This window comes from Tasmannia lanceolata, unplaced genomic scaffold (assembly GCF_043159265.1).
Source record: "Tasmannia lanceolata isolate RefF3 unplaced genomic scaffold, GAP_Taslan_0.1 ptg000038l, whole genome shotgun sequence".
NCBI classification, from domain to species: domain Eukaryota; kingdom Viridiplantae; phylum Streptophyta; class Magnoliopsida; order Canellales; family Winteraceae; genus Tasmannia; species Tasmannia lanceolata.
The window spans coordinates 1121689-1147124 of NW_027518715.1; the positions used below are offsets into that span (position 1 = coordinate 1121689).

General features: G+C 39.4%; 1 protein-coding gene across 2 annotated transcripts in view; it reads left to right on the top strand.

The window, feature by feature from the left end:
- The first annotated feature begins 219 nt into the window (after nucleotides 1-219).
- The window catches only part of LOC143862965 (uncharacterized), a 34674-nt gene continuing 9457 nt past the window's right edge, over nucleotides 220-25436 (top strand). The window contains exon 1 of one of the 2 annotated variants that reach the window (XR_013240597.1): nucleotides 220-1651. Coding sequence is in view for 1 of the 2 variants with exons in the window: in XM_077373862.1 (XP_077229977.1) it covers nucleotides 294-1640 (1347 nt within the window). In the remaining variant the exon portion in view is untranslated. The remainder of the gene's footprint in view (nucleotides 1652-25436) is intronic. The other variant, XM_077373862.1, reaches the window with a different exon arrangement.

Genomic DNA, 25436 nt, shown 5'->3' on the forward strand with positions numbered 1-25436 from the left:
GATGGCTTTTTGAATCCCCGCCCTTTGTCTCGGTACGTGCAAGATAATGCTTGCTTTTTAAAAGGGGGATGATTTTTTAGCCCCCAGTAGGATAATAGACCCCTCTTTTTAACGTGAATGTGGATAGACAAGCTTTTTTGACGTCAAATCAACTTAAATAGTGGGTTGTATTATTCTTAAATGGGGAGAAAAAATCATTTCCTTTTTCAGATTTCTTTTTATATGCAATGTAAAAGTGACCTTTCAGTACCTGTTTCTTCTCTCTCGTTCTTCTTCTACTGTTCAACAACAAAATGGCCCTTACACGCTCTACCACCATGCCAAAACCTCCTGCTCCCTCCTCTTTGATGTCTTGTTCCGAAGAACATGAGGAAATCGGCGCTCCTCCCCCTCATCCTCCGCCCTGTGAGAAATCTTCTCCACAAAAGCCCAGAAAACACTGTGACTTGAAAACACCTCAAACAGCCCAGAAATCCACCGGAGAACCCTCTGATGAAGACGAAGAAGAAACCCACCTTTTGAACACCAAACTTACCCAACCCAATGAACATTCTACATCTGATTCTGGTGAGTCCGAGTCCGACTCATCTCCACAAAAGCCAATCAACTCGAAGCCCAAGAAGCCCGAAGCAACACCGAATCCGCTTAAGAGTTCTATTGAGCCCAGCAATAATGAGAAAGGTTCAAAGAGAAAGCGGAAGGCTTCAAATGATAAGAGTTCTATTGAGCCCAGCAATAATACCCAACCCAATGAACATTCTACATCTGATTCTGGTGAGTCCGAGTCCGACTCATCTCCACAAAAGCCAATCAACTCGAAGCCCAAGAAGCCCGAAGCAACACCGAATCCGCTTAAGAGTTCTATTGAGCCCAGCAATAATGAGAAAGGTTCAAAGAGAAAGCGGAAGGCTTCAAATGATAAGAGTTCTATTGAGCCCAGCAATAATGAGAAAGTTTCAAAGAGAAAGCGGAAGGCTTCAAATGAGACAGTCAACAATGAGGGCGAGCCTGCCAAGAAGAATCTCTTCGAAAGGCTGTGGAGTGAGGATGATGAGATTGTGATTTTGAAGGGCATGGTTGAATTCATCAAGAAAGGGTGCAACCCGATAACTGACAAGAAAGGTTTCAAGAGCTTCATTAAGGATTCAATAAGTATCGAATTCCGCAAAAAGCAGATGAATGACAAGATATGTAAGTTGAAGAAGAAGTATGAGCGAAATTCAAGTAGAGCGGCCAAGGGGAAAGTACTAAATTTCAGTGATAGCCACCAGAAGAATTCCTACCATCTCTCTGAAAAGATATGGGGCGGTAATATGGTTGCTTGGTCAGAAGCTTATGGGGTTGATTCTACACTCGTAGATATGGGGGCTGGTTCAAAAAGTAGAAATTCAAAGGTCGGGAATGAAACAGTGGATTATGACTTTCTTCACTCCAATCTCGTACAGAATTTGAATATGAACTATTATGACGGGAGTATGTTAAAGAAGGGTTTGAATTTAGTTGAGAGTGCAAAGGGAAGAAGCTTAGAGGAGAGATGGAAGAAACTGCAATTGATTGAAATGGACATTTACAGGCGGCGTTTCATTTTAATTAAAGAGCAGATGGATGCAATCTTTGATGCGCTCCGTTCGTCGTTGTAAGTTTCTATGAGGTAATGGTTCGAAGACTAGGCTGATTTGGTTATTTTAAATGTTGGTTTTTTGTGGGTGGAGTATTTTGTAGTACATTTTTGTTAGAGTAATTAGGGTTTAAGCAAGGATGCTTAAAGCATTACACCCAAGGTATCTAGTTTGGAATTCCAAGTTTGTTGCCTCCAGCCCCTATATATAGAGATACACTAGGGTCTTAATAGGTTAGTGGGCTCTAGCCCAAATAGGCCCACTACACCGGTCCATTATCTTATTGGGCTTATATTACAACATACATGGGTTATATTATATTCCCAACATTTTTTTGTGGGTGGAGCATTTCACTGGTCATTTCTATTTGATGATGTTTGAATTTATGCTTCTGATGTTTGTAACATGAATCAGTTTTCTATGATTTAGCTCACATAAATTTTGCTTTTGGTTATCATATGTTGAAGAAGTAAGCAATTTAATGGGAAAGATTGGACATGGTACAAATAAAACACCTTTTATGCTGAGCAATGGGATCAATATCTGGGTCCATGATGGATGAGCTGGTATACTATTAGGCTGCGAGAATGGATGCTCATAATCTATAGAGACATGCTAGGAAGCAACGCCTACTTCGGGGCACTCCCTAATTGTTTATCCAACTTCCCAACTACTGAATTCATTGTCCAATATAGCTGGGTTAATGTGACTAAAGATATTCTATATAAGTTGTTTATAATTAACTTTGTGAATTCATTGATTTGTTGTGGATTATTGTGACTGGAGATACTTTATGTCGGTTGTTTATAATTAACCTTTTATGACTATTCAATTTGTGTTTATTGTATGACATGAATCATACAACTATTTGCTTTTCTTCTGCGATTATGGGCCGTCATTGTATTGTAATTTGCTTCATATTACTACGGTTTGGCCCGTCATTTTACACCCATGCATAGCATGGGCCCGGATTACTAGTGCGCGCACGTGTGTCTATATATATATATATTTGCTGTCCTCGAATTCCATTTTAGATCTGTGTCGAATCAAATCATGTTTTGGTTTCGCTTACTCATAGTTTTGAAATTCCTATCACAGGTCTGAAATTTTCTTTTCTGATCTAGCGTTTTATCCTACATTCCAAGTTTGTAAATCTGAAAGTTCTCCATATCTGCACATTTTTCATCATTAGAATAGGTTCAGAGCGCTGAAAACAACCTTGAATCTACTCAAGATCCAATCCAAGCCTGAATCAAGAATCGAGTTAATTGTTCAAAGTTTGGAAGTTCCTCAATATCATGAATCCTTATGCTGAACGCCCCTCTTCCCATGAAAGCTCATCTTTGATCTGCTCATGAGTTGCATATGCTGGAAATGAGAATCACATGAAGTTAATTTTATTGCTTTTACATGCCTTTACTAAAATTGGAAAAATTGATTGCAAGTGGAAGATAATCGAGCTCTGGCAATTTGTCTCGGTGGAAATTGGTTGAGTTCCTTCGTGATTTGATCTTAACCCTTTCTAAAGCTGCAAAGCTTTCAAAATATTATGAAACATGAGCAAAAATTGTAAGAAAAAGCCTCAAACTGAAGGAATCATTTGGACTCTGTGAATCCTGTTAAAATTGTGAATCAGATCTTATATGCTTGCAAGATCATGGTAATTTCTTGTCCAATCCGATCTTCATGGAAGTGTAGAAGTTTCAAAGCATTTATTTTAAGATTTTCCGCTCATTATTAGCTTGGGTCATTGAATCTCAGCAGAATTTTGAAATTGACAAGGAACTCGGGCCTAGAATTCTGCCATAAAGATTTCTGAAGTTGAAAAAGGAAATAAATCCTATTGCTGGATTGTTGCTGAAGCAAGCTCTATACGTTCAAGCCACAGTTTGTAATGGAGACTTTGAACATTGGAAACACATTGGGCTGAATTTCTTGAAAGGCATAAAAATGCTATGATTTTGCACTTGCTCTGGTGGAACACTGTGAATGCCTTCATACAGTCCAAAATCCAAATGGCTAATGTGTAATAACAGTGATGATTTGAAGAGAAAATTCTTTTAAAATCTTCGAGCTCCAGGAATAATCTTTGCATGTTTGACTGAAACAGTGCATTACTTCAAAGCTGTCTTTTGCTCTTTCATGTGTACACCATCTGTTTGTATTGTGGAAATCAGCTAAGGCCATTGTATGGAGAAAACTAGAAACCACAAGCAAGAAGTTTTCCGAATTGTGTGTCTGTGGGTTGATCATGTGGCTTATTTCTTGTTGAGTTTACATACATAGTGGAATTGCAATTCAGTTGGCACCATATTGTGGACTAACCAAGAGCCACATTAGAGCATAAAGGTTGTTCCATTTTGGCCACTCTTGATTGTGAACATTTCCACCAAATAAGGACAGCCTCATCATATGAGCATTGTTGTTTGTTGACTTCCATGTTAATTGGAGATTATGTTTCTGAGAACTCCAAAGCCTTCCTCAAAATGTCCAATAACTTCAATTGCAGCAGATTTTAATTTCGAAGAAGTTACTTTGAATGGTGTTCAAATCAATTAGGTCCATTGAGAGAGTTGATGAGCTTATCAGAGTGCTCATTTTCTCCTTAGCATCTACTTTTAGGCACTTTTGAGTTCTCTGTCCATTATGACTCGATCATATGATTACTAATAGACAGTGTCCAAGCCATTTTAATGCAGCAACCTTGGATGTCCTTGGTCTTGCAAGAATGTTAATTGTGCAGGCAATTTGATCCAAATCGGTTCCAGACCTTCTCCTTGAGCATGGCCAGTTTACGCTATAAAACAGTCCCGTAAACCAAGCCAGTAGTTGAATATTAATCGGAGTTAAAGATGCTTCAATTTGAAGAAGCCCTGAATTCGAGTGCTAGCTTAGTAGTTCTAACTATTAGTTCGTTCAAATTAGTTCGGGAATCCAAGACTATGGAATTTGAATGTCAAGCCTAATATTCAACGGCTACAATAAGTAGTTTTTATGCATTCTGATTTGTATGAAAATACCCCTTCCAATTGAACATATTCGATGCCTAATTAATCGGGTATCTCTTATGTAGGTGGGGGTCTTTTATGTGCCCTAGTTTGACTAGAATAATACCTTTATAGGTCTCTTAGAATGAAAACCCTAAAGTATATAATGACCTATGACCGGAAGAAGACATAAGGAGATTTCTTCTCTTGGGAAAAGAGAGTAAATAATGAAGAGAGGAACATATGGCACCAAAAGGAGGCATAATGAAATTTCCGTTTTTGGGAAAAGAGAGTAACATGAGGTGAAAAACCAAACATAAAGTTGTTTTCTCTTTGTTTAGCTTTCTCTTTGTACTCTTGTTGAGAGGGGTGAGTGTGATTTTGTTCCCATGTAGAGAGAATTGTACGAACTCAAGAAAATGGAAAAAGGTTTATGGCTGTGAGTTTGGGGTTGATTGGTGAATTTTGGCTTAATTCTGTTGTAATTAATATATTATGGCATTCTTGAAGTGGAATATCATAATATCGCTCGTAAAAATGAGCCTTTGTGCTTAATCATGTAAATTGTGTGTGCTTTTTTGTGTGTGTGTGTGTGTGTGTGTGTGTTGCCGTTATGTGGTTTTTTTTTTGTCTTCTATCATGGCTTTAATCAGATTTTGTGCATTGGTTTTCTACAATAAGTGATATCTGTACTCCTTAATTAGAAGTACCAAGAGGGGTAGCCATTATTGTAGAAAATGAATATTTACTCACTTTCAGTACATGAAAATCCAACAAGAGAAGCATGGAATTTCATGAGGATGTGATGCTCATACTTCAATTGATGGGCTTCCTGCACATACATGAAAATAGAATTGGAACTTTTAACCATTCAGATGGCTTAAATCCCTACTGGGTCTTCTTTGAACTTCTGATCCAAATCATTGTAGCTTGAAAGCTTTGTATTGATGGATTTATGATTTTACTGTTGACATAAGCAAGAAGGCTCAGGTGTGTTACTTGGATCGGTCGTTTGTATTTTATATCATAGATGGATTGGAACACTTTTTTTTTGGATAGGTAAGATGGATTGGAACTTATTATGATTTTACTTCTCCGCCTATGACCAAGGGAAAACAAGGATCATGATAATCTGAAAATTGACTCTTTGTTCAAGATTCGATTTCACCTCCGTCATGACTAAGTGTGATGAGGACCACCTTTCCACGGAGTTAACCGACCTACTTGAGAAGGTTCCTCATGAACTTCAGCACCCTAAGGCTTTAAGAAGGTTAAATCGGATTAGAGAAAGGTCAGGTAAGGACATGACAACCAAGTGAAGTGCTGACATCAGTAGTAATTTTTCAATTCCACAGGGTCTAAGTGATGTTATTATAAGACGTGGCACTTTTGTAATTTTGAATGTGATAAGACCAGTCTTGTAAGGGGTGAACGTGCCCTATAAATAGGTCTCTTGTTTTTTTGAGCACTTTTGAATTGAATTAGAGACGAACTTCTACTCCAGCTTCGAGAAGAGACGTTGGCACTTGCAAGAAGCACTTTTGAGTGATGTGGAGAAGGAAATCCGGAGTTTCTGTGGCCTTCCATCTCTTCTTCCTCTCAGCATTACTCTTTCAAGGATTTCAATAACAATTCCATTTTTCCACTCATTCTTGATTGTTTTGAGCATCTTTATTTGCAGTTTTCTTCCTTTTTAGTCCATTTACAAACTGATTTGATTTTTTAATTCCTGTTTTGTTTGTTGTTTGTATTTGGATTGGATAGTTTTTGGAAGGATCTCTGTAGATCTACATTTTTTGTATCAGAGCCAGATCCGGGAGAATTCTCATTCCTCCAGGTTCCAAAATTGGGGATTTCGATCAATTCTTCTTTGATCATGTGCTTTGTTTCAGATCTGTATTTTGGAGGTGATTACTGTAGAGAAATTACAAAAAATGGCTTAGATTGCAGAGTTTCAGGTTGCAACATTTTTCCATCCAAAAATTTCCCCAAATTCCACGATTTTTTTCCTTTTCTGAAATTCTTCATCAGAATTCGTAAATGTGGGGAAATTTCGTAGAGATTCTTATCATTTGTCTCCAATTCTACTAATCCTAGTAGATTCAACAATTTAATGCTCCAAAAGATTAAAATCGTCATTTGAAATTCAAGTTCATTCACTTTGATCTTTGAAATTCCAGTTCATTCACTTTTGATTTGTCAATATTGTAATTCGTGGGAGAGATTTGAACAAAATTCAAGTTATAAAACTGGATCTCATATGTTGGAGGTTGACAGTTTTCGATAATTGAACGAATCTTTTCCATTTTCCAGCGATTGTTTCTCTTGTTCATTGAAATTTTCGCATATTTCACCACTGTTGTTCTATTTCTCATTTGATCTACATGTGTTGCCGCTTCCACTGAGTTTCTCCATATTCAAGTCATAAATTGCATTGTTTCCTATCTTTCTGTGAGCTTTATTCTTGTCCGTATTAGGAGCCGAAGCTACGGAATTGTGTTGAAACCTTGATTTGGTCATATTACAACTGTTGGACTGCTAGTTTGAGCATTGCAGATCAATTACATACAGATTGAACAGTGTAAACTTAGTAGACATAGTGATTTTCAAAAACTGCCAACACCAGATCGAGTCTGGAACTAGAATTTAGCCACCTGTAGCCGCCTCCAAACAGATTTTGTTTCGGAGAGAGTTGCAGCCCGACCTCAAATAAAATATCAGTACTTCTGTCACAAAATTAGGTTTCCAAACAGAGTAATTACATTTGTGATGCCTCCTATAAGAAATACTATGGCTGAGCATGAGGATGGGATTTCAAATCCTACCGAGTATACTTTAGTTGATATCATGCGGCAGTTTGCTTTTAACCAGGAACAAATAACCATGACGCAAGAGCAAATGGCTGAGAATAGAACTCGATTTGAAGCTCAGTTGTTAGCACTGACTGAAAAGGTTAATCAGTTAAATGCACAACGACGGATGCCAACTCCACCACCTTCAGATCTTTATGCAGATGATTGAGAAGATATGTATGAGGATCAGATCCCTGTGAGACGCAGGAGATCTGCTCCCATCCCATATCGACGACCAGCACCAGCCCCTATAATACCTCCAGCCCATAGAGATGTCCTCTGGGATTCCAGCATTAAGCTGGAAATTCCAGAATTCACAGGTGGGGTTGATCCAGAGGACTTTCTGGATTGGGAGGCGACCATAGAGGAGACTCTTGAATGCAAGGAAAATCCCGCTGATAAGGTAGTTCCATTGATAGCCACCTGATTGAGAGGCCGAGCAATGGCTTGGTGGCAGGCTTTAAAATATCAAAGGAGGTAGCTTGAAGAGCCTTTCATCTCTACTTGGGAAGAGATGAAAAGAGAAATGACAAGGGAGTTTCTACCCTTCAATTTCAGACACACATTTTATCAGTGCCTTCATAAATTGGTGTAGGGATCCCAATCGGTCTCCGAATACACTTTGGAGTTCTATTGTTTGGTAGCAAGGAACAACCTGAGGGAATCACAGGATCAGCTCTTATCACGATACATCAGCGGTTTACGGCAGTACATTTATGATGATTTGGCGGGACACGTTGCAGAATGTGTCCGAAGCAGCTAGTAAGGCTAAAGCCATGAGGAATTACGACAAAGGGGATCAAATAATAGGTTTGCTTTTGGTAGCACTAGCAGTTTTCAACGGCCTGTTAAAGCAACTAACGTTGTTCCCACTCATGCACCAGCAGTATCTATACCTTCCGTAGTGACAAATCGACCCATTACACATTCGCAAACAGTGGGGCAGACACATCCTAAACATCAGTCACATAAAGCCTTTGTTAAGTGCTTCAAATGTCAAAATACGAGACTATTCGATAGTGTCCCAAGGCCGGGCAACAAATTTATGCTTATGAAGAAGTTGAAAATGAGTATTAGGAGGAGCCTGAGGTTCCTAAAGAAGATGGGGAGGCAGAAGAAGAGGTTGAGAATTTGGCAGCTGAAGAAAATATGGGTAATTGTTTGGTGACACGACGATTATGTCTTACACCTAAACCGGGAGAAAAATGGCTGCGACATAACATTTTCACTACAAAATGTACCTGTTGAATAATGTATTTGGTTAGTTTAGACATTACTTGTATTAGTTAGGGGTATTGTAGTCATTGTATGTTGTTGCCCTAGTTTGGGCCTATATATACATCATATTCATGAGGAGCTCCCAAGTGGAGACTCTCCATCCTTCACTACTCTTCATCTTCCTCTCTTCTAACCCTAATCTCATTTCTAACATGGTATCAGAGCCAATGGGCTGATCCTTCAAGAAGGAAAGAAGAAGAGTATCTCCCTCCATGCCATAATCCCTTTCTCTCCTATCTCGTTTTCCTCTCTTTATCTCTCTATAGTTGCTCCCTCAAATCTCAAATCCCTCAAATATCTCTCGTAGTGTCTCTCTTTCCTTGTCTTTAAAACCCATTTTTTTTTGACGAAAATCTCTCTTGCTCGTGTCCTTTTTGCCAAGACCACAAAATCTCAAAAAAAAAAGACTCACTTCTTCTCCTCGCTCGTGTCCTTCCCTTCTGCTCCTCCTCCTCCCACTGCCCCTCTTCCCTTTCCCCTAACCCCTCCATTCCCTGCTACAGTACCGCTACAGTACCTGCAACAGTAACCCGCCACAATACCCAAATAAAAAAAAAATCATTTATATACCCTAGAAATCTCACTCTTCCCTTTCATTTCGTTAAACGCATTTCGTTTTTAACCCATTTTCCCTCTATCGTATATCTCAAAACAAAACAAAAATCATGTTTGTATTACTTGTGTAAACCCATTTTGGGTTCTCCTCCACTCCAAAGCTCTCTTTATTTTCTCTTCTCTATAGCTTTTTTGACCTATGGCCTTTGTCTTTCTCATCTCATCTTCAAGGTGCACCCCAAGTGTTTGATGAAATGTCTCGAAGGGGGTTTGTGCCTTGAAAGTGTTCTTTTTGTTTCAAAACTTGAGGGGGAGTGTTGTCTTGTATTGTTTCTTGTTCTCTTGTGCTTGTCTTGTTGTCGTCTTCATATCATCTCTTTCTTTCTATTACCTTGTATGTCTTTTATGTAGTTCTTCAAGGGGCGCACCAAGTATTTGATAAAATGTCTAAGAGAGGTGTGGTGCCTTGTTTGTCATCTTTCCTTTGTCTTCTTCTCTACGGCGCACACCAAGTGTTTGATCAAATGTCCGAAAGCGGTGTAGTGCCTTGTTTGTATTCTTTTCATTGCAAGTTGAAGGTATTTGACCTTCAACTTGAGGGGGAGTGTTTTCATGTAGTTCTTTGTATCTTTTCTTAGGAGTGTTGTCCACTTTGTTGTCTTTTCTTGAGGGGGAGTGTTGTTAGTATTCACTTTGTCTTCTTAAGGGAGTGTTGTCTTGTTTTCATGTCTTGTTTTTCATGTCTCTTCGTGTTGTTCGGCTTTATGCCTTATCCCTTCATGTTATCTTCTTCCTCATTTTCCGGGCGATGGCTTCCATATCCATCGTTGGTCGGCTATCTTACAGGCGACTGTCTTTTCCCGTCGCCCTCTCCTTCCCGGGCAATGGTTTCCCCATCGTTGGCCGGCTCTTTTCAGGCGACGATGATATTGCCTTCGACCTTGTCTCCAGGCGATGATGTCCCCATCGTTGGTTGGTTATCTTCTTCTTATCTTCAGGTGACGATGGCTTCCATATCCATCGTTGGTTGGTTCTCTTACAGGCGACTGTCTTTTCCCGTCGACCTCTCCTTTCCGGGCGATGGTTTTTCCATCGTTGGTCGGCTCTTTTTAGGCAACGATGTTCATGCCGTCGACCTTGTCTCCAGGCGATGATGTCCCCATCATTGCTTGGTTATCTTACTCTTCTTATCTTTTCAGGTGACGATGTTCATGCCGTCGACCTAGTTTCCGATGATGGTTTCCCCATCGTTGGTTGGTTACCCTCTTTCTCTCTATCCCTTCTCTCCAGGCAACAGTTTCTCCGTCGACCTTGTCTTCGATGGTTTCCCCATCAGTTGCCATGCTCTCATTCAGGGAGAGGCCCTATTTGATCGCTCTCGTTGTTGTGCTACTTCAGGGGAGCTATTCTTTTGATGGACATTGATCTCGATGCTGTTCATGGTGGCCTTTGTTTTTTTGTTTATGTTTTTCATTATGTATGTACAACACCAGCTTGAGGATGAGTGACATACCAAGTTGGATGTGCATGAGCTTCTTGTACTTTTTTAGTTGTTGACGTAGTTCGTTGTAGCAAGCTGGAGCTTCATAGTATATACACTCCAGCTTGAGGGGGAGTGTTGAATAATGTATTAGGTTAGTTTAGACATTACTTGTATTACTTAGGGGTATTGTAGTCATTGTATGTTGTTGCCCTAGTTTGGGCCTATATATACATCATATTCATGAGGAGCTCCCAAGTGGAGACTCTCCATCCTTCACTCCTCTTCTTCTTCCTCTCTTCTAACCCTAATCTCATTTCTAACAGTACCATTAGTGGCAAGGTCAGTTTATTGATTATAGATTTTGGAAGTTGTGAAAATTTAATCTCCAAAGAAGCAGCCCATAAGTTGAATTTGAAGTTGGAACTTCATCCCAAGCCAGATAAATTAGTGTGGCTAAATAAAGAGAATGAAGTTTGGGTCACTCATAGATGCTTTGTCACATTCTCTATAGGTGACAAGTATATAGATCAGATATGGTTTGACATAGTTTCCATGGATGCATGCCACGTTCTGCTAGGACGACCATGGTAGTATGATAGAAATGTTTTATACCATGGCCGCAAAAACACTTACACCCTTATGAGGAACAATAAGAAATTGGAACTTTTACCTTCGGCAGAGAAGCTTGAAAAAACTGCCACAGAAAAGGTCACTTGCCTATCACGGGCCGAGTCTGAAAAGGCATTGGGCGAGTAGGAAATCGTGTTTGCTTTAGTTTCTACCACTTTTGCAAAGTGTAGATGAGAGACGTGTTTCACTCCATCCCAGTGTGGTATAGGTTCTTAAGGAATTTGATGATTTGTTCCCACCCGAACTACTGAGGGAGTTGCCTCCTATGCGAGAAATTCGGCATCAAATTGATCTATTGCTAGAGTCCACATTACCAAACAAAGCTCATTATAGGATGTCCCTAAAGGAGCATGAGGAACTCTGTCGGCAAGTGGAAGAGCTATTACAAATGGGATTTATCAGGGAGAGTGTGAATCCATGCGCCGTCCTTGCTTTATTAGTGCCAAAGAAAGATGGTGCGTGGCAGATGTGTATTGATAGTCGTGCCATCAACCGTATTACAATAAAATACAGATTTACTATCCCTCGATTGGATGATATGTTAGATCAGCTGAGTGGGGCTACAATTTTCACAAAGGTTGAACTGAAAAGTGGTTCTCACCAAATATGTATTCGGCAAGGAGACGAGTGGAAAACTGCATTTAAAACGCGGGAGGGTTTGTTTGAATGGCTGGTTATGCCATATGGGTTGTCTAACGCCCCTAGTACATTCATGAGGGTCATAAATCAGGTGCTTAGGCCCTACATTGGCAGAGTGGCAGTTTTGTTGTCGTTTATTTTGAAGACATTCTTATATACAACCAGGATGAGGCGGAACATATTGTTAGAGTAATTAGGTCAAGCAAGAGGTTGCTTGAAGCATTACACTCAAGGTATCTAATTTGGAATACCAAGTTTGTTGCCTCCAGCCCCTATATATATTAGATACACTAGGGTTTTAATAGGTTAGTGGGCTCTAGCCCAAATAGGCCCACTACACCGGTCCATTATCTTATTGGGCTTATATTAGAACATACATGGGTTATATTATATACCCAACAATCTCCTCCTATGTTCTACATATAGCACAATCTAATAGATAGATAGTGTAATGTTCAAAATAAAATATTGAATCATCTGCATCACCATATGGTCTATATCATAAAAGATCTGTAATCCAACTGAAAACATGAATCCTTTTATGACAAACCAAGAGTTTTAGATATACAACAAGCTAAACTCAACCAAAAGGTACTTTCACATATAAGTCAACCCCACTGATCTTAGATGAATTCATTCATGGGGTATGATTCTCATCGAGATCCAAAATAAAGTTCCAAAAAAAAAAATGAACTCTATGCATACTGAAATGAAAGCATAGTCTTTATGACTTTAGAATATTTACTCATCAAGTAAGTTGTCTTCATCAAAGTCCAAATAAAGACAAGCTCCTCTTTTTTCGCCGATCCCTGTGAATTATCAAAATATGGATTTCATGAGAATGAATCCAATCAGTTGTGTAAAACATGAATTACACATGAAAGTATCTAGTTCTACCTTAAGAAGAACTTAGGACAATCCCATAATTCACGAAACTATCTAGTTCTATCATAAGAACATAGTACAATTTCTTAAATGGCTAAAAAAGTATCAGTATCACTCTCACCATAGGCATCATTGTCAAGTTTCATTAAAGAACAAGACCTAAATAGCTTCTTTTGCAAAGAACCATTCCTAATTGTCAAGTTTCAATAAAGAACAAGACCAAATAGTTTCTTTTGCAAAGAACCATTTCATGTTTCTTTTTGGAATGTTACAGTCATCTTATCCATATTTGAGTTAAGCTGTATCATCAAGTTTGGAATGTACAACCGTTCCCAAAAAGGACATGTCATCAAATGTGGAATGACACACAACAACTGTAATCATCGAAACATATCAAGTGCCTATCTTGGCCAAAAAGGGAGATTTGAAGATTCAAAATAACATGGATGTAGGCTAAGTTCTGTCTATACAGACTTTAACCCCATCTCCCCCACAGTTTTGAATATTCGATCTTTGTTCAGTCCCTGTGCGAGACCTTCAGCCTATTATCCTTCGATTTCGTATCAATCAAAGTGATAATCCCGTGTTCTTGAGATAATTCAGCATATGGCATGTTTCAACGTAAGATGTCTACTCTTACCGTCACAACCATTGTTGTAGCTTGATTACCACAGAAGACACATAAGGAACTAATCCTTAACTGGGTCAGTGGAATGTCCATAACCATAATCAGAATCTTTATCTCCTCTGCTTTCATTTGCAACTGAAGCTAGAGCATAAAGTTCAAATTCGACTTCCACACAACATCAGTAGAGTTGTTGTCCCCGAATTCTGATCCCCATGATGCATCAGAATATTCTTCCACGATAAATGGATGGCCACCATAGTTATGAGCATACTCTTGAGTACACGAAAGGTATCTCATCAGCCTCATAAGGGCATTTCTATGCTCATGGCCAGGATTGCTAGTAAAACGACTCAGCATGCCAACTATAAAGGCTATGTCTGGCCTAGTGCAACATAAATCATACATGAGACTACCAATCAGTTTAGAATATTCTAACTGACTCACACTGGCTCTTCCTTAGAGATAAGCTTTTTGGTATAATTAAAATGGTGTCTCAATCGGTTTGCACTCACTGCATCCTCAAAAGGAAAGTAGTTTTTCATACAATGGGCTAAGCCAATGGTGATTCCTTGCATTTCAAAAACTTACTTGCATACCAAGAATGGTATTAACAACACCCAGGTCTTTTCATGTCGAATTCTGTACCCAAGGTTAGTTTCACAGTACTCATCACAGAGAGAGATTGGAAACAAGAATCAACATCTACATACAAGTAAATAATTATGACCTTATTCGACACAAAACGATAAGAAAGGCATTTATTCTAGTAATTTGTCAGAAACCCAAAGCTCTTTACTACTTTGTCAAATTTCTGATGTCACAATTTAGGTGCTTGATTAAGACCATAATAAACTTTGTATAATCACATACAAATATCTACTTACAGCTTATAGTCTTAAGCCCCTTTGGCAAATTGACTAGCTGCCAAGTTAGATTTTCTAACAGAGAGCTCATTTCCTCATGAATGGCTTCTGCCCACAATATAGAGTCCCTAGATCTCATCACGTCCTGATAGGATGATGGATCATTCTCCAATTGGTAGGTCACAAAGTCCTCACCAAATTCTTGGGTACTCTATCACATGGAGGAGCATATAGAGATTTAGGATGTGATTTGCAGTCAAAGCTGCTTCTCCCCAAATGCAACTAGGCATGCCAGCTGACATTAACATGGAGTTTAACACTGAAGTTAATGTCCTGTTCTTACACTCAGCTATGCCAATTGATTAAGGCGAGAGAGGAGCAGTGGTTTCAAGGATTACACCCTGAGAGGCACAGAATTCCGTGAACCCTGTCAATGTGTATCTTCTCCTTTTCTATCACCCCTAACTCTCACACTTGTCAAATGCAATTGACATATATAATGGTATCTTATGAGTATTAGTAAGTTAGACCATTTTCTGATAGTGCACATGTCCCAATCGGTTGTGTAACAACTTAGGAGCAATTAGCGGTGAACTATCCTAACTAAGAGTCTCATTATCTAAATTCAAATCAAACATACCATCTATCAAATATGCACAATCAAAATAGTATGAGTTAACAATCAAAGTTACTCTGCCACACATAAATGAAGTACACATGCCAGCATAGTCTAAAAGCATAGTCTAAAAGACTAATAGAAATTAAATTCTTTTGTAGAGCAAGAACTACTTTAACAATTTTTAAAGTTAGTATTTGTCCTGAAAAAAGGCCAAGTTCGCAGTACCAGCGTGAGGCACCTCTACCTCTGCTCCACTGGCCACTGTAACGGTCTCTTTCGCAGCAACAACATCAACTAGTATTTTCTTGGAGTTGCAAACATGACAAGTGGCTCCTATATCTAACCACCAATCTGAAGAAGTACTGGCCTTACTGTTACCCAACATAGCAACAAAACTCTTAGGCTCAGTCTTACCCACCATCATATGAGCTTCCTTTTGTGGTGTGTCAGATTTAGACTTGTTAGGTAGCCTACAATCTGCCGCAAAGTGATCACATTTTCCACAGTTGTGGCACTTGCCCTTCTTTTTCTGAAAGATAGGCTTTTTGGCCTCCAACTTAGGATGTTCACTTTTAGGTGACTTGGATTTCCGAGGAAATTTCTTGGGATTTGTTACCGCGTTAGTAGCAGACTGTTGCTGTCTAACCATCTCCAAGTTATACCTGGCTCGATTCTCATCTTCGATTCGAATGAATCGTTTGAGATCATCCAGTCCCGCATGCACCTTTTTCCTATACATTTTATTTTTAAAATAATGCCATTGAGATTCATCAACTTCTTCATTCATGTCAGCAAAGATACTCAAAACGGTGTAAAAAATAATTCATATATTTTAGGCCGAATTGAGTCTTTCACTTCCATGAACTAAAAGATCCACCAAAGGATTGAAGTTGGACTATCTCAAAGGGAATAGTAGTCTTTTCCATTTTTAGACTAATTACAAAAGTAAATATGGAAAGAGTGCACCTGATTTGTGTATCGCGAAAGCCGAAGCCAAATGGGTGAACCAATTCGCGTACCAAATCCAAATCCAACAGCCAAGGTGAAACCCTTCAGCAGCAGATAACCACCAAGGTAATAACCCAAACCCAACTGACAACTATTGGGATTTATAGGGGGTGAACCAGAAAATAAAGAAACAGCCAAGGCCAAACCCGAGGCATTTAGGCTCATGCAAGAACTGGTGGCGAACCAAACAGATTCAAAAGAACCCAAACTGTCAACAAAACTGGTTGTATCCAGTTTCACAAACTGAACCAGTTGTAAAGTTTGAGAAAACTAGTTCCAAAAAACAGGCCACAAATGCCGTGAAGGTAACCAGTTAGAAGCCGGCGGCTTGCATCAGTTGACAGCAATGTCTGAAAAACCATATTTCTCGTCCTACTGTCTCAAACCAATTATGTCTGAGAAGATCCACAAGAACCAGCTTACAAGACCACTTGGAACTGGCGGTAATTACTCTTGCGAGATGAGTGAATCAATCAACGGTTACAGGTTTCTAGCATAAACCAGTTTCCAAATCGCAAAAACAGTTACACAAACTGATTTCTTGCTCTTGTGCTCCAAATATCGCATTAAACCCTCCTAGGCACAGAATATCCCAAAAGGTGATATCGCACACAACTGATATAGCTCATAGATATCCTGGATAGGAGAACCGTATCCAAGCTGAATCCAAGAACCAATTCAAAGCCGAGCTCCAAGAATCGAATCCAATTCACCGCAGCAAAAGACCAACAACAAAGGGATTTTGGGTTTCTTAGAATAGGGAGATCAGCCCTCCTTTTTTCACTTTCCAGTACAAACAAAGCATGGAGAGGGCTGCTTGGGTATATAATTGCAGGTTGCCCAACTAGGCTTTCTTAATCCCAAACAAAATCTGTGGGAGAGGAAACCCACCACCGAAAAACGAGTTTTGAGGCTTTCCAAATCCAAGAGAATTTCAGAAATTATAGCCAAAAGTCCATCGTTATCTGCTTCAATGCACAAGTCGGTGGATTTTAGGCGATGAGAAACCCTCCAAGAGACACAGAGAGAGACACGCCTCTTTTGGAGAATCCACTACAAGGGATGACAATAACAATTCGGCAAAGCTTGCTACCAATGGTAAAATCCTTTGAAACCTTCAGGTAATGTCAAAATCGAAGCAACCCCTCTTCTTCTAACTCTAAAAGAAGACGGAACAATTTGTTGCCGTTCAAGGATTTCAAGATCCAAATCATGCCGTTCGAGCCCTCGATCTGCCCATGGAAGCACTTCGAATGTTGGCGAGAAGTCGATTTCAACAAGAATAGGTTTCGGCCTCCACCAATTTGTGTTGATAAAATCGGTAGCGAGGATTCGAGCCGAGTCAGAAAGAAAATCCCAACAACTGGTTCGTTGAAACTTGCACCAAGGAGAAAAACCCACGTTCAAAACGATGGATTACGAGAATCCAACAAAGATAAACCGAGAGGGATGATTATCAAGAAGATCCAAAATTAGGGTTTCATTGATGCTTCAAGATTGTTAGAGTAATTAGGTCAAGCAAGAGGTTGCTTGAAGCATTACACCCAAGGTATCTAATTTGGAATACCAAGTTTGTTGCCTCCAGCCCCTATATATATTAGATACACTAGGGTTTTAATAGGTTAGTGGGCTCTAGCCCAAATAGGCCCACTACACCGGTCCATTATCTTATTGGGCTTATATTAGAACATACATGGGTTATATTATATACCCAACACATATAGACCATATGACGGCTGTTCTTAGTACTTTGAGGACTGAGAAATTATTTGCTAACTTCAAAAAATGTACTTGGATGGCGCCACAGTTACTATTTTTGGGATATCAAGTGTCTGCCGTTGGGATTAGACCGGATGAGTCTAAGGTTGCAGCAGTTGTTGAATGGCCAATACCCCAAAGTATTCATGATTGCAGATCAGTCCATGGATTGGCAAGCTTCTACAGATGCTTCATTAATCGGTTTAGCATGATTATGGCTCCTATTACTGATCTTTGAGACATGGAGACTTTGCTTAGAACCCAGCAACTCAACGTGGCTTTGAGGAGATTAAAGCTTGCCTTACCAACGCCCCAGTGTTAACTCTTCCAGATTTTTCCTTACTATTCGAGGTTGATTGTGATGCATCCAAGATAGGAGTAGGGACTGTTCTCAGTCAATCTGGTCATCCAATCAGCTATTACAGTGAGAAACTAGGTGGGGCAGCATTGCAGTATTCCACCTCTGATCTAGAACTTTATGCGATTGTTAAAGCACTAATTTATTGGCGACACTATCTGATACAGAGGGAATTTGTTCTGTTTTCTGATCACCAAGCTCTCAAGTTTTTGCAGAGACAACAAAAACTCAGTGCTAGACGCGCCAAATGGGTTGCCTACTTGCAGGAATATACATTCACCATTAAACATAAATCTGGTGTGCAAAATAAAGTCACTGACGCACTTGTAGACACCCCATTTTGCTTCGCTTTAATCAACAAAGAAGTTGGTGTTTTGCTATCGGTTTTTTCAGTGTTGTCCACTCCCTATGTTTTCTCAATCTTTTCAATTATTTCTACCGTGTTTCGCATTTTTCCGTCAGGTGTCGGGAAGAGTTATTCAGGAAAATCCAAACCAGAGAGAGTTTGGACCCATTTGGTGGGGTCGCGCTGTGCATTTTTTTTTTAAGCTTTGGGCCGAGTAAGTTGGCCCAACTAAAGTATTCGGGTCATCCATAAAGGTCGCTATGGATTTCAGAGGTCAAATTTTAAGAAAAATAAGCTCACCTAGCATGGAATGAGGCCCGTATTATGATGATCCGAGTCACTCACTCGATAGATCATGAGTTGGATGGCTCGGATCAGCCCCACCATTTGGACTGTTTGAATCATCCTATAGAAGATGTTCGGAGACACAACCTGCTTGCACCTGTAGACACCCCATTTTGACCAGACCCAGGTTCGCAATTAGTTGTGCGCAATCTCATCAAACCAGTGAGTTAGGGTCCCAAATTGCACCCTAAGCCAGGTTAGGGTCCCCCTCAGGTCTCCGTAAAATTTCATCGAGATCCGAGCACGTTTGATCAGTGAACGGATCGAAGTAGTGAGCGTAGTGCAAATCTGTAAGGGGGGTGAATTATCTGCAGAGGGGGTGCTCCTTTGAGGTGCAAAATTTTGATTTTTGTTTTCCCGATAATAGGACAAAGCGGCGGGAGTGCGCTTAGCGAACCGCGCGCTTTATCTGTATTTGGAGTGCCATTATCAGCAACTTTTTAATATATATAAAAATTCGGAGTTACTGTAGCAAAGAAAAAAAAAGAAAAATCGCAGAGAGAGAAAGCGAGATTTGGGTTTTTTCTTTTTTTTTCATTCCTTTTCCTCGTTGATCGTCTTCTCCGATCACTTTTCTTCTTCTCCGGCGAATACCCGAGGCTCCGACTACTAATTTTCAAAGAGCTCATCCACCTATGCATTCTTCCTTCATCACCGATCAAATTACCTCTTCTTCTACTCTAATCTCTCGACCCTAGCTCCGTATCTGTGCCTTAAATCTCAGATCTGAAACTTTGTCTTCATTAATCTTTAGATCTGTGTCGATCTTAATCATATTATCCATCTCCATTTAGTGCTAGATCTGCAATTTCCTCTGGATCTACACCATAACTTGATTTTTATCATTCAAAATCCCTAAATTGAAACCATAACCCTTGGACCTCATTTTTTCCGGTAGGTTTCCACTAGAATCTGGCTGGAATCCGGCTAGGAGTTTATTCTTGAATCGGTTGTGATTAAGAAAGAGGATTTTCATTTTCATATCAGTCGGGCTCAGTGGAGTTGTCGCAGATCTGGTGGAATTATTTCAGATCTGACAGATTTCATCAGATCTGTGTCTATAAATCTCACTACTGAGGGAGGAGAGCATAATATAGAAGCAGAAAAGAGAGATCAGAGCAGATTCAAGGTATTTCGCTACTTTGATTTAAATTTTCAGTTATGATTTCGTTTGTTACTTTTTGTTCGCATTGCTGAAATTAGATGATCATAAATTTTTCATGTATTTGATCCTTTCAAATGATTCTCTTATCTAGCGATTTACTTCCAGATTTTTTAGATTTTTATTTTTTTTTATCTTAAAATTTTAGTTTGATGTGTAATTCCCGTCCGATCTGCGCTGATTGTGTTACGAACCTGGAGTTAATTGATCGCGTGACTTAGCTCAGTCCTTCTCTTGTAATTAATCTTTTGAGGCTTATAGAATATTAAGAAGAGCATAAATGTGAAATTTGAATATTGTTTCCTATTTTAGTGTGAATATTTGTATTAGGACATGAGATCTTTCTATCTCTCCTTTTCTATATATATTTTAGTCTTGTTAAAATGTGAAAATTATATTGTAATAATAACAATTATACTTAATTTTCAAACTAATTTTAATAGGCGGGATTTGTCTGTTACTTAATCTTTTCATTTTGACATTAAATATATATATATATATATATATATATATATATATATATATATATATTATGATGATTTTCTGTGGATGTGGATGTGGCTAAATTTTTGCTCATTCCATTTTATCAATTTGATTTGCTTAAGCCATATGTCTAAAAATCCATTTCAGTACTTCTGTGCTCTGTTGAGAATATTCGTCAGATTTATGTGAGTAATACTTTAGATCTATGACTTGTGGCTATATGCTTGCACAAATATTAAAATTTTGGTTGATATGATGATTTTTTTAAAGACGGAAATGCCTGTTCAATATTATTAGATTATATGATCTTGCCTAGTTATGAGTTGGTAATAAATCTAATGGAACTTCTAAGATATTCTCTTTGATTCTTTTGTGTTGTCTCTTGTATTGTAATGGATTTCTCTTTAATCAAGTCTTGCAGAGACTAAAATTTAGAACGCCAGTGGTCTCCCGGTGAGATTAAATCTGTCTGAGAAAAGAACCGTGGCATTATCCCTTGTTTAAGTTAAATTTATTTGGAGAATATGGGAAGCAGGACAATTCAGTTGTCTGGTTTCCCCCGTGTTAATGCAACTAATGAAAGGATTAAGGCTTTTTCTGGAAGCAGAAACAGGAGAGGGAACTGTTTCTGCAATTAATGTCAAGCTGCCCAAGAGGCGAGGAGCAAGAGCATTTGCAGTTGTTCAATTTACGACGAGTGAGATTGCTGAAAATATTGCCCTTAAGGCTCAGAGTCGGAGGCTTTGATATGGTACTTCTTATCTAACAACTCGAAGAATGGAGCATGATATTCTGCCAGGTCCAATGACCTCGATGTTTACTATGGTGCATGCAATTCTGCATTTTGGGTGTCAGGATTCGGAGGACAAGTTCTCTGTTCTCTGGAGTGCCCTGATGTTAAATTTGATTTTGGATTTGATCTAAGAAAATTATACTTCTTGTTGTCCTATCGCGGTTTTTGCTATAAGCTTGAACTTTTCTATGAGAACATTTGGCAAATCCAGCTACGTTGCCCGAATGGACTCAACGAAAAGTTTCTTATGATACAGGTGCAAGCTGCTCCTCGGATTTATAAGAAGCCTCAACACAGCAGTTTGGAGCAAGAGTTTGAAGAACTCGATTTGAACTACTTTATGGAACCTTCAGATGATCAGTGGGTCAGAGCAACAGATTTCACTCCATTTTGTTCTATTGGATAATCTGCTGCATTGTGTTTGGAGCTTCCAAATGTATGCAGCCTTGCAGGCATCCATGAAACTTTTTTTTTTTTTTTTTATAAAAAAAAAGAAAAGAAAAAGGGTCGGTTCTTCTTGGAGTTTGTTGATTCTTTTCTCGCAGTTTGGATCTAGTCCCCATTGTTGAACCTCGGCAGACAATTCAATTGCCATATACATTTCTGTTTAAGATAAACAGTTTGGTTCAGAATGGAATCCTTGCGGGGAGGCCTCCAACACTTTATGGTGTTCCAAGAGTTCCAATACAACCTGTGGTGGATGCTGAACCGTCCACCGATGAGAAGATTAAATCTGATCCTCTGAAGCTAAGGATATCTAAGCCCCAAGAAGCTCTCACCGGTACACCAGAAGCCAAGGATACACCTATCATCATCTCACCCGATGGTTTGGCCATTGCAGAAGCTTCTAGGGAAGCTGATACTGTTTCTAATGGCAGCGAGCGGAGGGTTCCTGTTGTCATGATCAGGGTTCTCGAATGACTGCGAGTATTGGAAGTGCAAAATTCGTGAATGATGATGAGGTCTCTAAGGAATTGCAGTGCGCTGCTGACTCGAGAAAAGGTAATTCACATGGAGGTCGGCTATCGCCCCGAGTCAAAGCTAATGGAGAGTCTGATGCAGAAAAATGCGCTGGTGTTCAAAGTCTTAGGAGCTTCCCCTCTTTTATTTAGAGACTTCTCTAGTCTTTAAGGAGCCTTTAAGTGGTAGTTTCCCTCTTTTAGAAGACCATAGTGGTCTCATTAGTGATTTCCTTTTTAGAGATATGGTTGTCTTGTTAGGCAACTCCCCTCTGGGGAGCAAGCCTCGTTGCTTAGAGCCCGTCTTCTCTCATAGGGGGCATACAATGCCTCATTTATAGAACCCTTTCCAAGTTGTATCCTAACTTGTCCCCCAGCTAGTTGGAGACCAACTTGGTCTATTAGCTGCCTCGCCCCTAATTATTCATTGCAAGGGCGATGAAGGCGATAGCCCAAGCCCATCTTTAGGGGACTCGCTCAATCTAAGTAGCGCTCCCCTCTCTTGTTTAGTAGGCCTACTCAACCTTTCAGATATGCCCCCTGTTATGCATCAAAATTTATGAAAATCAGAAATATCATTGCATGCATTTGTATAATCTGTTAAAAATTTTTAATATTTTTTCTCTTGTACTAAGCTTTGAGTTAGGGTTTGAAGACAGTAATAAATGGTGTTCAGGTGAGACTCTCTTGAGGTTCATAAACTTGTCTTTTATTTAAATAAATTGTTTTAGGAAAGAAGGAGATCAGATGACTACTCTATTCGATATTATCGACATGAGTACTGTCTGATCTCAAGGCGGGCTTAGAAATATTATCCTGTGTATTTGTGATATCAGATGGTTACTTTAGCATCATCTGATTTCACCCCCATATTGGGGCAGTGGTACTTGTGGTTGGGCATAGAAGTGTTTAATGTTGTTTCTTGCTTTATTAGGCTATCCAGCGGCTGGTCTGGACTAATTAATGTTGTTTATCATTTTATGATTGCTACGGGTTGTGCACTCTTTAGTTGTAGATCACATTTTTCTGATATTTGATTTGTTTTTATAATAATTGATTGAAAATTTGAGATTATCTGGTATCCTTTTTCCTCTCTTTGGATAGACTAGCGCAGTCTTCTAGACTTCTTTAGATAATAGAACCTGTACTAGGAGACATACTCTGTCTTGTTAGGCAATCCTCCTTTGGAGGCAAGCCTCATTTGTAGAATCCTCTCTGATATTGCACCTCAGTTTGTTCCTCTGTTAATTAGAGACCAATTTGGTCAATTAGTTGTCTTAGCCTTGCTTACCCCTTGGGGGCAATGATAAGGTTGTTTAGAGCCCATCTTTGTGTGTGTTTGGGAGACCCGCCTGGTCTCATTCTCTCGTTAATCCTCTTTGTGTGCTTTTTGATTTTGGGAGAACACCCTACTCGGCTTGGCTTCATACCCCTACCCTTATGGGTATTGGGTTGCACATTTGTTGCACCCTGGGGCTAGGTAGCTGTCCGGCCTGGCTGGGTGTTTTTACCTTTGCCAAATAGGCACAAGGTCTCTTATTCCTTTTTAGACCCACCCGGTCTCATTCTCTTGCTAATTCTCCTCTTTGTGCTTCGTTTGGTTTTGGAAGAACACCCTACTCGGCTTGGCTTCATACCCTTACCCTTATGGGTATTGGGTTGCACATTTGTTGCACCCTAGGGCTAGGTAGCTGTCCGGCCCGGCTGGGTGTTTTACCTCTGCCAAATGTGCACAAATTCTTATTCCTTTTTACTTGTGAGCTTCTCCTTATTCGATAGTTCATTCGCATAGGAGTTAGCCCTTGATTAGAGAGTCTTTGACTCATTCATCCTTTATATGGTGTTATTAGAGAATCTTTGACTCATTTGCCTTTTAGGTGGTGTTATAGGAGAGTTTTTGACTCATTTGTCTTTAATATAGTGTTATTAGAGAGTCTTTGACTCATTTATCCTTTAATTAGCATTAGTGGAGTCTTTGACTCGTGTTTCTTTCTCTTTTAGAGAGCCTTTGATTCGTTTATCCTTTAGTCGGTATTTTTGGAGTCTTTGACTCGTGTTCCGTCTCTTAGAGAGTCTTTGACTCATTTATCCTTTAGTCGGTGTTTTTGGAGTCTTTGACTCGTGTTTCCATTTCTTTAAGAGAGTATTTGACTCATTGGTTTGTGTGATGTTGATATCAGTGGAGTCTATCCTTGTGTTGTTGTCAGTGGAGTCTTTGACTCGGGTTTCCATCTCTTTTGAAGAGTCTTTGACTCTTGTATCTCTCAGTTGCTCCTTTTGAAGAGTCTTTGACTCTTGTATCTCTCTGTTGCTCCTTTTGAAGAGTCTTTGACTCTCGTATCCCTCAGTTGCTCTCTTTGAAGAGTCTTTGACTCTTATATCCCTCATTTGCTCTCTTTTGAAGAGTCTTTTACTCATTTATCCTCTAGTTGCTTTTATTAGAGAGTCTTTGACTCGGTTGCTTCCTTTGTGCTGTTATTAGAGAGTCTTTGACTCATTTGCTCTTATAACGGTATTATTAGAGCATAGTTTCCCTTATTCACCCTAGGGTTTGTCCCTAGGGTGTTATTTTGTATATTCCCTCCGGTCTTTGGCCAAAAGGGTGAAAACATCAGAAATTTTAAAATCCATAAACATTGAAATCATTAAAAATCTCAAAAACATTAGAAACTTAAAACATAAAAAATGGTTGATTTGCTGTAAATGTTTGATAGGTAGAGAGTTCGTTTCGAACTACGTTGGCTTGATCCTCTTCCGAGGTACGTAGTGCAGCTTGGGATTTACATCCCAAGTCCAGCCAAACTTTTGTAAATAAGGTTTTAAACCTTTTTGAATAAGCATTTGATTTCAAAAAGCTCTTCCTTTAGAGTTAGGACTTTGTCCTAGATAGAGAGTTTAGAGTTAGGATTTGACCTTTGTTTTGTTGTGTGCTTGTTTGTGATTGTTTTAGAGTTAGGGGTTTGTCCTAGAGTTATAGGAGCGCCTCCGTCCGGTCAGTCGGCAATCCACATCGCCGAGTGATGACTAGAATAGGATTCGCTAGTCTACCTTTAGTTTTCTTTAGGAAATACAGCCTAGTTACACAAAAGTTGTAGGAACTACCTGCATTAGCCTAGGGCTAATCTGCATTTAGTTAGGGCATATAGGGTGTCCTAAAATTCACAATTCACTGGAATTTAAATAATC